The 14053-nt window shown below is 40.6% G+C and overlaps 1 protein-coding gene across 3 annotated transcripts; it reads right to left on the bottom strand.

Annotated features, from left to right (window-relative positions):
* Window positions 1-6430: 6430 nt before the first annotated feature.
* LOC131128292 (uncharacterized) lies at window positions 6431-10442 on the bottom strand. 3 transcript variants are annotated; one of them, XR_009129619.1, is made up of 11 exons: window positions 8880-10442; window positions 8627-8795; window positions 8416-8475; window positions 8168-8292; window positions 7834-7959; window positions 7660-7725; window positions 7398-7486; window positions 7222-7325; window positions 6917-7022; window positions 6737-6795; window positions 6431-6589 (listed from the first exon to the last, which is right to left on the bottom strand). XR_009129619.1 is itself a non-coding variant. In XM_058071002.1 (5 exons), exons 2-5 carry the CDS (start codon window positions 7264-7266, stop codon window positions 6497-6499), a joined length of 303 nt encoding a protein of 100 aa, XP_057926985.1. In that variant the 5' UTR covers window positions 7267-7325; window positions 7398-7564; the 3' UTR covers window positions 6431-6496. The 3 variants fall into 3 exon arrangements, 2 of the variants coding, with proteins under 2 accessions (XP_057926985.1, XP_057926984.1); XM_058071002.1 differs by lacking the exons at window positions 7660-7725; window positions 7834-7959; window positions 8168-8292; ... (1 more) ...; window positions 8627-8795; window positions 8880-10442 and having other exon boundaries at window positions 7398-7564; XM_058071001.1 differs by lacking the exons at window positions 7660-7725; window positions 7834-7959; window positions 8168-8292; ... (1 more) ...; window positions 8627-8795; window positions 8880-10442 and having other exon boundaries at window positions 7222-7564.
* Window positions 10443-14053: the final 3611 nt, after the last annotated feature.

Raw genomic sequence — 14053 nt, 5'->3', positions numbered from 1 at the left:
AGATACCAAAATAGGACAAGAAAAGTTTGAGCTAGACCAGCTTTGTGACTAACAAATTGAAACCGATGCTAAATTGTTCAGTACTGCAAACTCTTTCAAAAATCACTAACGCCAGATAATTTTTGTGGTGGGATGGCCGCGCCAGACACTTTGAAAGGGCCACACCCTCGGAGCTGACCTTGATTAGCTTGTGGGCTAACAACATAAAACCACTTGCAGAATGTTATCTATGATGATGTCTATCTCAAATAACCATTGCCAGACATTTCATATGGTGGGGTACCCCTGCCAGATGCATTGTATAGGCCCCCACCCTTGGATGACCCAGATCAGCCATTCACCTAACGACATAAAACCACCTGCAAAATGTTAACCATGTTAATGCTTATCCCAAATGACCATTGCCAGACATTTCGTATGGTGGGGTACCCCTGCCAGATGCATTGTAATGCAATGTAAATGGCCTTGCCCTTGGATGACCCAGATCAGCTAGGCTAGCCATTCCACCTTACAAAATATGACCACTTGCAAAATATTAACCATGTCAAGATCAATGGGGCTAATAATACTGTTACAGTCATGAGCTTGTGAATTTCTACATTGATTATAATTATTCGAAGCCTTCATCGTCCTCCAAATCAGAATCTTCACTCCATGCCTCATCTGAATCAATCGGTTCTTCACCCTCGGCGACGTCAGGATCAGCCTCCTCTCCAACGATGATAGTTTCATCGCTGTCTCTGTCGGCGCATTCTTCATCAAAGAGAGAATCTGGTGTTGCGGATCCTTGGAACCATATAGGTATGAGTAGGCTGTTGCTTTCAACCCAGCCATAGTCTGTTGGTGATAATCCATTCCCAGGATGTGCGGTTGTTGCTTGGATCCACAATATTGTGACATATTGCGATGCAATTGCAACAAATCAATGAGAGGTGTAAACAGCAGGCTCCTACACCATGGGGACCACTTAGAGAAGAAAAGACTTCAAGGCTAGTCCGGTGTCTCCGGGGTCAAGGCTTCAAGTTCTGGTGGTAGAGGAGCCGAATCAGACTTTTGGTATGATGCCTGTTGTTTAGACACCATTTGTTTTTCAGCCTTGGTGGCCCTCGAATTGTCTCGCTTCGCTCCCTGCACCTGCAATTGCAACAATTCAGATAATAAAGATTCATTTTTCTCTTTTTCCATTTGCTTTTCAGTATGTCTAACCAAATGATGCAAAGAATGTTTTTTCCACTTGTTGTGTGTTGCATCAAACATATTGGGGTCATCTTTCATTGCCACTGCTTCTTTTTTTCCTTATTTGACTCCAAACCGCTAAAGGTGGCCTCATAGTAAGGCCACACTTCTTCCAACTGTGTTCTCCACACCTTTGTGCGTGCATTTATTTTATCCACGTTAACCTGAATAAGTTCATTCTTAAAAGTAAACTCCGTCATCTTCTGCCCTTACTTACCCTACTAGTTTTGCAATTTTTTTTGTTATTTTCTATAGACATACACACACGACGTCTTACACTTATGCTTCAGTGGGCTTTCACCACAGGTTCAAAACCTTCGCTTGGTACTTTAGAAGAATTACTAAATTCTTCTGGGCCTCCAACCCATCTAATGATTTATTTTATACCACAGGTCCGAAACCGCCTTTGGTGTTTTTAGAGGAATTGTTCAAATTCCTCAGGGACGTTAACACAATTTATTTTATACCACAGGTCCGAAACCTTTTGTTTTTTTTAGAAGAATTTCTCAAGTTCACCTAGGAAACTACCCCAGTTTGTCAATTTATTCTGCCTCGTCCAAATAATTGGCAAACTGTGGATTCAGAAAAGTCCATGAATATCTTCATGAAGAACCAGCCAATATGAAGAGTTTGAATAATCAGGTCTCTTCTTACCTGTTACATGTGCCATATATGGGGAAAATTTTGACAACAAAGCCTATAGCTTGCTTGAAATACATTATCACAGCGAGTGAAACACTTTGTCTCATTTTCGCTCTAACGCCACAGCAATGCTTCTCAGCCACGTGAAACTGTTGCATATAGGACTGGATGCGAAGCTGCGCCAGGCACAGTTAGAATGAGCTTCCTGGCACCTTCCGCTGGCTCACATGGACGACCGTAACATCCTTTGCTCACAATTTTTTTCAGAGCGAATAAAGTGCATTTTCGAACAATGGCTGTGTGTGCCAAGCAATAAAGCAAATCACACTAAATGTGTTCCATAAGTGCCAAAACGCTTTTCGGAGGCCTTCTCTGAGCGAGTGGAGTGCTTTTTTGGACGTGGCACACATGTGCCATATATGGAGAAAATGTTGACCACAAAGCCTATAGCTTCCTTGAAATACATTATCAAAGCGAGTGAGACACTTTGTCTCATTTTCGCTCTAACTCCACAGCAGTGCTTCTCAGCCACGTCAGACTGTTGCATATAGGACTGGATGTGAAGCTGCGCCAGGCACACTTGGAATGAGCCTCCTGGCACCGTCCGCCTGCTCACATGGACGGCCGTTACATCCTTTGCTCACAATTTTTTTCAGAGCGAATAAAATGCATTTTCGAACATTGGTTGTGTGTGCCAAGCAATAAAGCACATCACACTAAATGTGTTCCATAAGTGCCAAAACGCTCTTCGGAGCCTTCTCTGAGCGGAGTGCTTTTTTGGACCTGGCACATGTGTGCCATATATGGAGAAAATTTTGACCACAATTTTGAAATTTTGAAATACATTATCACAGCGAGTGAGACACTTTGTCTCATTTTCGCTCTAATTCCACAGCAGTGCTTCTCAGCCACATGAAAATGTTGCAGAGAGAACGGGATGCGAAGCTGCATGAGCCACTTTTGGAATGAGCCTCCTGGCACCCTCCACTGGCTCACAATGACCTGCTGTATCATCCTTTGTTCACAATGTGTTTGAGAGTGAATAATGTGCATTTCGAACAATGGATGTGTGTGCCAAGCAATAAAGCACATCACACTAAAAACGCTCTTCTCTGAGCGAGTGGAGTGCTTTTTTTGGACGTGTGCCATATATGGAGATGATTTTTACCACAAAGCCTATAGGTTGCTTGAAATACATTATCACAGCGAGTGAAACACTTTGTCTCATTTTCGGTCAACATCCCCACAGCATGATGCTGCCACCACCACTACTGCTAGGACTAGTTGCCGCCATCATAGACCTGAGTGTAGCTAAGCAGAAGCTCAGTTTCCGTTACTGGCTCTGTCTGTAATTCCTCAAGTTTATTCAACAGGGCTGACTTTGGAGTTTTGATGTGTGCGCCATCACTGTGTGAAGTGCCAAAGGATGGGTGATGATTGGGAATGCTAGAACTTTCTTTAGATCAAATCCAGTCTTCGCTGCAATGACCACAACCATTCGTATGAATGTGTTTTGACATATATACAGAGGTTAACAAATCTTTAAGGTATTTAACTTATTTTGTCGCATTTCAGATGACCCATTGGCAAATGTCAAACGAGTTGACTGTGCTTTGTTGCCACCTTGTCAACGTACTCTTCAGATGAAGGTTAAGAGATCGCAATATGTCACAATATTGTGGTCCAAGCAACAACCGCACATCCTGGGAATGGATTATCACCAACAGACTATGGCTGGGTTGAAAACAACAGCCTACTCATACCTATATGGTTCCAAGGATCCGCAACACCAGATTCTCTCTTTGATGAAGAATGCGCCGACAGAGACAGCGATGAAACTATCATCGTTGGAGAGGAGGCTGATCCTGACGTCGCCGAGGGTGAAGAACCGATTGATTCAGATGAGGCATGGAGTGAAGATTCTGATTTGGAGGACGATGAAGGCTTTGAATAATTATAATCAATGTAGAAATTCACAAGCTCATGACTGTAACAGTATTATTAGCCCCATTGATCTTGACATGGTTAATATTTTGTAAGGTGGAATGGCTAGCCTAGCTGATCTGGGTCATCCAAGGGCAAGGCCATTTACATTGCATTACAATGCATCTGGCAGGGGTACCCCACCATACGAAATGTCTGGCAATGGTCATTTGGGATAAGCATTAACATGGTTAACATTTTGCAGGTGGTTTTATGTCGTTAGGTGAATGGCTGATCTGGGTCATCCAAGTGCGGGGCCTATACAATGCAGGCAGGGGTACCCCACCATATGAAATGTCTGGCAATGGTTATTTGAGATAGACATCATCATAGATAACATTCTGCAAGTGGTTTTATGTTGTTAGCCCACAAGCTAATCAAGGTCAGCTCCGAGGGTGTGGCCCTTTCAAAGTGTCTGGCGCGGCCATCCCACCACAAAAATTATCTGGCGTTAGTGATTTTTGAAAGAGTTTGCAGTACTGAACAATTTAGCATCGGTTTCAATTTGTTAGTCACAAAGCTGGTCTAGCTCAAACTTTTCTTGTCCTATTTTGGTATCTGCCGGGGGTAGGCCACCACCAGAAATGTCTGCCTTTGCTTATTTATCACACAATACTACATGCTGATTGAATTTCAATATGTTTCATTTTGTTAGAAGGTGGAGCTAATCTGGCTCGAATTTTCTGTGCCTTTTCACGGCCCTCATGACCACACCCACCAGAGCAAGATCGGCAGATGACCATTTCTCTAGACAGTGACCCTTGTACTAAATGCTGTGCACATGGGAATTTGTTAGCTTTCCGGCTACCCTGACCCCTGTGGGCTCCTGCTCTACATGTTCCTTTTACTAAGGAGTGGCTTTCGTCTGGCCACTCTACCATACAGTTCTGATTGGTGGATTGCTGCAGAGATGGTTGTCCTTCTGGAAGGCTCTCCTCTCTCCACAGAGGAACGCTGGAGCTCTGACAGAGTGACCATCGGGGCCTTGGTCACCTCCCTGACTAAGGCCCTTCTTCCCCGATCGCTCAGTTTAGAAGGCCGGCCAGCTCTAGTAAGAGTCCTGGTGGTTCCAAACAGCTTCCATCTACGAATAATGGAGGCCACTGTGCTCATTGGGACCTTCAAAGCAGAAGAAATTTTTCTGTATCCTTCCCTAGATTTGTGCCTTAAGACAATCCTGTCTCGCAGGTCTACAGACAGTTCTTTTGACTTCATGCTTGGTGTTTGTGCTCTGACATGCACAGTCAACTGTGGGACCTTATATAGACAGGTGTGTGCCTTTCCAAATCATGTCCAATCAACTGAATTTACTGCAGGTGGACACCAATTAAGCTGTAGAAAGATCTCAAGGATTATCAGTGGAAAAAAGATGCACCTGAGCTCAATTTTGAGCTTCATGGCAAAGGCTGTGAATACTTATGTAAATGTGATTTCACACACACACACATATATATATATGTATATATATATATATATATATATATATATATATATATATATATATATATATACATATACACACATATATATATATATGTATATATATATATATATATATATATATATATATATGTATGTATGTATGTATGTATGTATGTATGTATGTATGTATGTATGTATGTATGTATATATGTATATATATATATATATATATATATATATATATATATATATATATATATATATATATATATATATATATATATATATATATATATATATATATATATATATATATATATATATATATATAGGGCAGATTTTTGACCTGCCGAGATTTGCATCCACCCCTATTTGGGGTGGATGTCTGTAGTTCACATCATTTCATGACTTCATCTTTGGACCAAAAAAGTTTCCTATCAGCAAATAGGGGGTGCGTGCATTTTACGGCAGGGCGGATTTTGACCTGCCGAGATTTGCTTGCATGCACCCCCTACTTGGACTGAGATAACTTCTACATGTCTATAGTTCACATTATTTACTTTAAAGACACCCATCTGTCATGTGGACTTCATCATTTGAACAAAAAAGTTCCCATATTGGAAATATGGGGTGCATGCATTTTACGGCAGGTCAAATTTTTGACCTGCCGAGATTTGCTTGCATGCACCCCCTACTTGGACTGAGATAACTTCTACATGTCTATAGTTCACATGCTTTACTGTAAATACATCCATCTCTCATGTGGACTTCATCTTTGGACCAAAAAAGTTCCCATATTAGAAATACGGGGTGCATGCATTTTACGGCAGGGCGGATTTTGTGCCTGCCTAGATTTGCATGCACCCCCTATTTGGACTAATATAACTTCTACATGTCTATAGTTCACATGATTTACTTTAAAGACACCCTGTCTGTCCACCTGTCATGTGGACTTCATCATTTGAACAGAAAAGTTCTTCAAGAGCAAATCGGGGTGCATGCATTTTACGGCAGTATGCCAATTTGCTTTTAAAATAATGTGTGCACAAAATGTCCCCAAAAAGAAATAGGAGCAGGAAAATGTTTTATACGAAAACTTTATATGAAAATATTTAAATTGTGTGAAAATTGTTTTAAACTATATACAGTAGAGAAATATACATGATCCATCAGCAAAACACATAAACACACACTCAATGGTCTTCTGCCCGCCTTACAGACAGAGAGGACAGAGATAGTCCGCATCAAGTGGTGGCTGACCTAAGCAACTGTGGTGGTACCACCTGCTGCAGTTGTCACAACCAATCTGAAAATGACAAACATTTAAGGTGTTATTCACATCCGTCTTTTACTGTAGGCATTACTATCACTACAATAGTACTAAGTACAATTAGTACAAGTTGGCTTGTTAAGTACTGTATGTGTTCTGATATGTTCAATTTAATGTCATTACCCATAGCATGTCATCCGTTTCCTCAGACCCACAATGGTGGCACAGGTTCTTGTGGGATTCTAATTTAAAAAAAACATACACGCACACAAAAAAACGTTAATTAATTTGACAAAAAATCCACAAACTGTCCCTTTGATAATGAATTTTAACACAAACAAAAGAAGGCAAACGGTAGCACACCTGTTTCACGGAGAAGAGTTTTGGCAATCTCTTCTCGCATGTTGTTGACAGCCCCTTTGCTGGTATCTAAGGTCAGGGGCTGGTCTTCCAGAATACACTGAGCAAACTGAAGACAAGTTATTAGATATGGAGCCAATGAATTGTGATACTTTGTACATGCTTTGCAAAAAATATGGGGGGGAGGGGTTACAGACATTGACAGGACTAATACAAGCTGAAAATCTGTTATGAATATTGTGTGCATAAGACAGACTGATTAAGTCAACATTTAAAGTCTGGCTATATGAAACTGCAACTGTACTCACTTTCAAGTAACACACCACATGATGTGCCATCACCCGGAAGTCCATGAGGAAGGGTACCACATGTCCACCTTGACACCTTACAGTCCCTCTTCCGCATGAATGCCCTTTGAAGAAATGATACATCTTTGTCTATACCAGATTGATGTTTTTAACTGCTTTCTTTAAGTTCTTCTTACCTTCTTGTTTCCAGGCATCTTTTTATTTTATCGTCAGTTTCCCCAAATGGATCCACAAACAAGGTCCTCTTTTCATGAGGATAAATGACCTTTTGGAAGGTAACAACTTTACAACTTTTCCACTACAACTACCACCAATTGAGACAATGAATGAACAGATTAATATTTGTTTAAAATGTTTCATTAACTGTAATCATAAACTTCATATCAGTCCCAATAAGGACTATTTTATAGGTATTCAAAGCGACAGTCAAAGCTTTACCGTTAACATCCAGTGATGATGTTGGTTAAAAATCCCCACAATAATATTGAACTGCATCGGATCCATCTGAAAATCAATCCAAACAAACAACTTGAAGGATAATAAAGTAAAATGTGACTATATAAAGCAATTGTGTAATCATTACTTAATTAGAAAAATATGTTCTCTACTAACTTTGAGCTTGGAGGTGTTGTGAGTCCAAATACGTGTCATTTCATAGCTGTCAATGACAGCAGCTTGACCACCGCTGTTGGCATTGGTGTATCGTTGGACAAGCAATGTTAGATATGCATTTATCACCTTAAAGACAACAAAAAGATAACATTTTGTTTCCACACAACACAGAAACATATTTAAACACTCATTTATGTATTCATGGATTAAAATATGGCCCAGAGGTGCCTAGTAAGAACAACTAATTGAAAAACAAATACACGCACACATTTGATCAGTACTCTCAATCCAAGATATACTTAAAGTCTGTCATTCGAAAGTAAAGAATTATTACCTCACTCTCAAGCTCTTTGCCAGGAGCGATCCGAGCAATGTCCCAACAAAATAGTTTATACTTTTCTATTTTTGAGAGCAGCACATGGTCACTAGAGTGGTTCCCAGTCCACACTGCTTCTAGATCTACAAAAGTGAAACGTATACATTAATCACAGTTACAAGACTGAACACTGACTTAGAAACATTTAAACATCCATGCATACCAGATTTATTGTGTAAAGGCAAAAATAAACATAATAAACATACATTTCTGTACTTCTGAAACTCTGTCTCTGCTCCAATGTAATCCTCCACATTACTGTCCATCTGTAAAATAGACAATAGCTCATGCAACATTTCTATTCTACAAATACATTCAATATGAAAGAAAACAGCATGGAAATATATTACTTCTTCAATTTCATAATAACATTAATTCTTCATAATGTAATTAAACTTAATACTGCATTTCACAAACCAGAAAGTCCTCTGGAACTTCTGTTGGGTACCGGGCTTCACGGCCAAACATCAAAAAATAGGGGGAGAATTTGGTTGTCATCTGTTTTTTGGTACGCAACCCAAACATGACAGCATCCAAATATTCGTCCAACATTTCTGGTTTGCACCCTACCAGTTTACCAAGAGCCCTAAAAGAGAAAAAATAGATTGCAAATCTATTCAACAATATAATTTTTGAGGGACAACTTGGATGACAAGGTGACATTACTTACCTCTGGATGGTTGCGTTCATGCGCTCCACCAAACCATTGGTTTGAGGATGGTAGGGGGCACAAACTTCTTTTGATCCCCAAAATATTGCAGACATTCTTATTGACCTGGTAACACATATACAATTTCAGACAATTGCATAACATATTAAGAAACCTTATTTTAAACACATAGTAATAAATTCCAATAAGGTGTAATAATGTGTGATAGAAGAGTTTCAGCTAAAAGGAAAGGAAAGGTCTGTTTGGTCTGGAGACTGGAAGCAGAATTGGAGGTAGCAGCGATGAGGATGGTGAGGTTCTCATTGGGAGTGACCAGGATGGATAAAGATCAGAGGGACATTACATGTTAGAGGCCTTGGAGATAAAGTCAGTTATCGGCCAGACTGAGATGGTTGGGACATGTCCAGAAGAGAGATAGTGAATATATTGGTAGAAGGATGCTGCCAGGTAGGAGGCGTAGAGGAAAACCTAAGAGGAGGTTTATGGATGTAGTGAAGGAGGACATGAGGGTAGTTGGTGTGAGAGAGACAGATGCAGAAGACAAGGTTGGATGGAGGCGGGTGATTTGCTGTGGTGACCCCTGAAGGGAAAAGCACAAATAGAAAGAAGAAGAATAGATTCCAATAAGATATAAGTTCTGTGCTTACCGCATTTACACACTCACTCCCTTGGTCCGTGAGAATGCGTTTCGGCGCTTCAAATTGATGAACAAATTTCAATATTTGTTCTGTGACCTCCTCAGCCCTTTTGGTCTTAAGGGGATAGGCTTGTGGCCACTTGGTGAAGTAGTCCACCATCACGCACACATACATGTGTCCGTTTGTTGTGGTGGTTAGTTTTCCAATGAGGTCCATACCCATCAGTTCAAACGGCTGTGTGACCTAAAAAACTATATAGCTATATAGATTAATAAACATTGCAGCAATTGCCAGATTGCCAGTGGCTGGTCTCCTGCAGGACTTTATTGGAGTTTGTAATCTGCCAGGAAGTGTTGCACACAGAACATTTGTAATAACTTAGTTGTAACACTGTAAGATGGCAAAGTTTCATCTGAAATGTGTAAAATAATTCATCTTTTGCCCTGAATAGATAAATAATAAATAAAGTGTCATCATCCAAACCACGATTTAGTCACTCCAATATGGACATCTTAAATGCCATTTTATTGGTAAACCATGTATTGATTGACTGAAAGCATAGCATTTTATTTTCACGTTATTTTGACAAACTACGGAATGCACAAATTATATCACAAGCACCTACACAGGTTCACGTTAGCCAGTTGGCCATAATTAGCCTACCCACCTTCAGCCTGATACTTCGTCGATTTTCTGCGAAGTTCAGATTTTTGCTGCCTTGTCAATCCATCCGGATTCCGCGTATGGGTCTTGTACAACAAAATATCTCCGTACAAAATAACTTAAGAAACGCACTTGCCACTTGTGATGTTAGGATCGATACTGAAATATCGAACATTCGATACCAAATCTCCATGCTCGAAAAGAGATTCTTAAATATTTTTTTTTTCCTTTTGATACTTATGTCAGATTCACAGGTGGTGTATATCATTACCAAGCACACAATAGGGGGTGCATGCAAATTTCAGCAGGCCAAAATCCGCCCTGACTAAAATGCATGCACCCCATATTTCCAATATGGGAACTTTTTGGTCCAAAGATGAAGTCCACATGACAGATGGATGTCTTTAAAGTACATCATGTGAACTATAGACATGTAGACATTATGCTGGTCCAAGTGGGGGGTGCATGCAAATCTCGGCAGGCACAAAATCCGCCCTGCCGTAAAATATGTGACGCTGCGGGGTTTTTTGGCCACAGGACTTCACGATAATGAAGATATTATACTTTGTGTCTCCTTTACCATTTACTATGAAACATCTAAAGTACACAGTATATGAAAACTTCGATTTATTGGCTTGGTATTTGTTAGGTATGTCAAGCATTTGACGCATGCGTATCCAGGAGCGGGTTAGACATTTACAATGTAATTGTGGCGCTTTGTAACACATTTCTTCCGCCATTTAGGTATTTCTGCATAACTAATGACAAATATGAAATGTGGAAGTATTTACCAATTCATTTTGTGTCCAGGAGCTGACGTAATTTCTATGAGGCATGATGCAACAGTCGATCTCACCCGTTTGACATACTTTGGACTGTAAAATGAAAAATAAAAGTGTTGAACTTGGGGGCTCCACTCATTCATTCATTATGTGGCAACACAATGGTTATTTGGTCAATTTTAAATTCCCCATCTGCAAATCTGGGTGCATGCATTCTATGGCAGGGCAGATTTTTGACCTGCCGAGATTTGCATCCACCCCTATTTGGGCTGAGATCACTTCTACATGTCTATAGTTCACGTGATTTACTTTAAAGACATCCATCTGTCATGTGGACTTCATCATTTGAACAAAAAAGTTCCCTAACAGCAAATATGGGGTGCATGCATTTTACGGCAGGGCAGATTTTGTGCCTGCCGAGATTTGCATGCACCCCTATTTGGACTAAGATGAGTTCTACATGTCTATCATTTGAAAAAAAAAGTTTACATATAGGAAATATGGGGTGCATGCATTTTACGGCAGGGCAGATTTTTGACCTGCCGAGATTTGCATTCACCCCTATTTGGACTAAGATAACTTCTACATGTCTATAGTTCACATCATTTACTTTAAAGACATCCATCTCTCATGTGGACGTCATCATTTGAACAAAAAATGTCCCATATAAGAAATATGGGGTGCATGCATTTTACGGCAGGGTGGATTTTGACCTGCGGAGATTTGCATGCACCCCCTACTTGGACCAGCAAAATGTCTACATGTCTATAGTTCACATGATTTACTTTAAAGACATGCACCTGTCATGTGGACTTCATCATTTGAACAAAAAAGGATGGGGTGCATGCATTTTACGGCAGGGCGGATTTTTGACCTGCTGAGATTTGCATGCACCCCCTAGTTGGACTAGGATAACTTCTACATTTTCTACATGTCTATGGTTCACATGATTTACTTTAAAGACATCCCTCTCTCATGTGGACTTCATCTTTGAACCAAAAAAGTTCCCATATTGGAAATATGGGGTGCATGCATTTTACGGCAGGGCGGATTTTGTGCCTGCCGAGATTTGCATGCACCCCCTATTTGGACTAAGATAACTTCTATATGTCTATAGTTCACATTATTTACTTTAAAGACATCCCTCTCTCATGTGGACTTCATCATTTGAACAAAAAAGTTCCCATATTGGGAATATGGGGTGCATGCATTTTACGGCAGGGCGGATTTTGTGCCTGCCGAGATTTGCATCCACCCCCTATTTGGACTAAGATCCAATCCAATCCAATCCACTTTATTTATATAGCACATTTTATAAACAGAGTTTCCAAAGTGCTGCACAGACGAGTAAAAATAAAAAGTAATAATCCAAAACTAAAAGAGCATTTAAGAAATAAAATAATAAAATAGATATTAAAATATTAAAAACAAGAAACAAAGCAATAAAAGTATAAAAAATAGAACCAATTACAATAAAAACAAAGAACTAAAAGACACAGGACCATACGACTCACTCTGAGTTAAAAGCCAGAGAATAAAAGTGGGTTTTAAGACGAGACTTAAAGCTTTCGATATTGGGGGCCTTTTTTACTTGGGAGGGCAGAGAGTTCCATAGTTTGGGGCCGACCACAGAAAAGGCTCGGTCCCCCCTGGTCTTAAGTCTCATCTTGGGCACCACAAGTTGGAGCTGGCCCTCGGACCTCAGTGACCGAGCTGGAGAGTAAACTTGGATGAGGTCCGAGATGTATTTGGGGGCCAGCCCATTCAACGCCTTAAAAACAAACAATAAAATCTTAAAATCAATCCTAAAACGAACAGGCAACCAATGAAGGGAGGCCAGAATTGGGGTGATGTGCTCCCTCTTTTTGGTTCCTGTTAAAAGCCGTGCCGCAGAGTTCTGGACTAACTGTAAGCGGGAGAGAGACTTTTGGCTAATTCCAGAGTAAAGTGCATTACAGTAGTCCAGACGTGATGAAATAAAAGCGTGCATGACTTGCTCAAAGTGTTGCAAAGATAAAAAAGATTTAATTTTAGATAAAAGCCGAAGATGATAAAAACAGGATTTTATAACTGCATTAACTTGTTTGTTGAGTTTAAAATCACTGTCTATTATGACGCCAAGGCTGGTGGCTGAGGGACGAATGTTGTTTTGGAGGGGACCGAAGTCTATAGGGGGGCCTTTATAGTTGAGGAGGATAGCTTCGGTCTTCTCCTCGTTAAGCATTAAAAAGTTGTGAGCCAACCAGGCCTTGACATCCCTTAAGCACTCAAGAAGGGGTGTCAGGGGGGCATGATTATTTTTTGCGAGTGGCAAGTACAGCTGGCAGTCGTCCGCATACAAGTGATAGGAGATGCCATGCTTTTTAAGTACTGCGCCAAGTGGGACCAGGTAGAGGGCAAATAAAATGGGCCCAAGAATTGATCCTTGCGGAACTCCACAGTCAAGCGGAGCAGTGGAGGAGTAAGATCCCCCAAGTCCCACGGCAAGGCATCTCCCTGACAGGTACGACCTAAACCACTCAAGAGCAGACCCCCTGACACCCACACAGTTCTCCAGGCGAGATAAAAGAATGGTATGGTCCACTGTGTCAAAAGCAGCAGTCAGGTCTAAAAGCACTAAAATGGCTGAACCACCAGAGTCAGTTATTAAAAATAGGTCGTTAAAAACCTTTAAAAGTGCAGACTCAGTGCTATGAAAAGCCCTGTAACCTGACTGAAAAGTGTCTAAAATCCCATTCTCATCTAAAAAAGGTTGCATCTGTGCAAGAACACTTCTTTCTAAAATCTTTGAGATAAAAGGCAGTTTAGAGATTGGCCGATAATTTGATAAAATTAAAGGATCCAGACTAGTTTTTTTCAACAAAGGTTCAACAGTAGCCTTTTTACAGAAAGATGGCACGGTACCAGAGGCCAGGCTACTGTTGATGATGGCACACACAGAAGGACCCACGGTTGGCCACACCTCCCTAAAAAAGCGAGGTGGGACTGGGTCGATGGGGGAAGAAGAAGGCTTAAGACCCTTTACCATCTCCGTGATAAAAGCCAGTGACACCGGTTCAAACTGATAAAAACCTTTAGAGCACTGTGTCAA

The sequence above is a fragment of the Doryrhamphus excisus genome, chromosome 4 (genome assembly GCF_030265055.1).
Source record: "Doryrhamphus excisus isolate RoL2022-K1 chromosome 4, RoL_Dexc_1.0, whole genome shotgun sequence".
NCBI lineage: Eukaryota > Metazoa > Chordata > Actinopteri > Syngnathiformes > Syngnathidae > Doryrhamphus > Doryrhamphus excisus.
This window is presented reverse-complemented; position numbering and strand designations above follow the sequence as displayed.

Excerpts from the sequence above, each read along its gene's own strand:
- LOC131128292 (XM_058071001.1), bottom strand. The coding sequence starts at position 7,344 with ATGTATCATTTCTTCAAAGGGCATTCATGCGGAAGAGGGACTGTAAGG. Across the intron at positions 7,023-7,221 it reads ATGTGGTGTGTTACTTGAAA|TTTGCTCAGTGTATTCTGGA; the intron begins GTGAGTACAGTT and ends ACTTGTCTTCAG. Across the intron at positions 6,590-6,736 it reads AAACGGATGACATGCTATGG|ATTGGTTGTGACAACTGCAG; the intron begins GTAATGACATTA and ends TGTCATTTTCAG.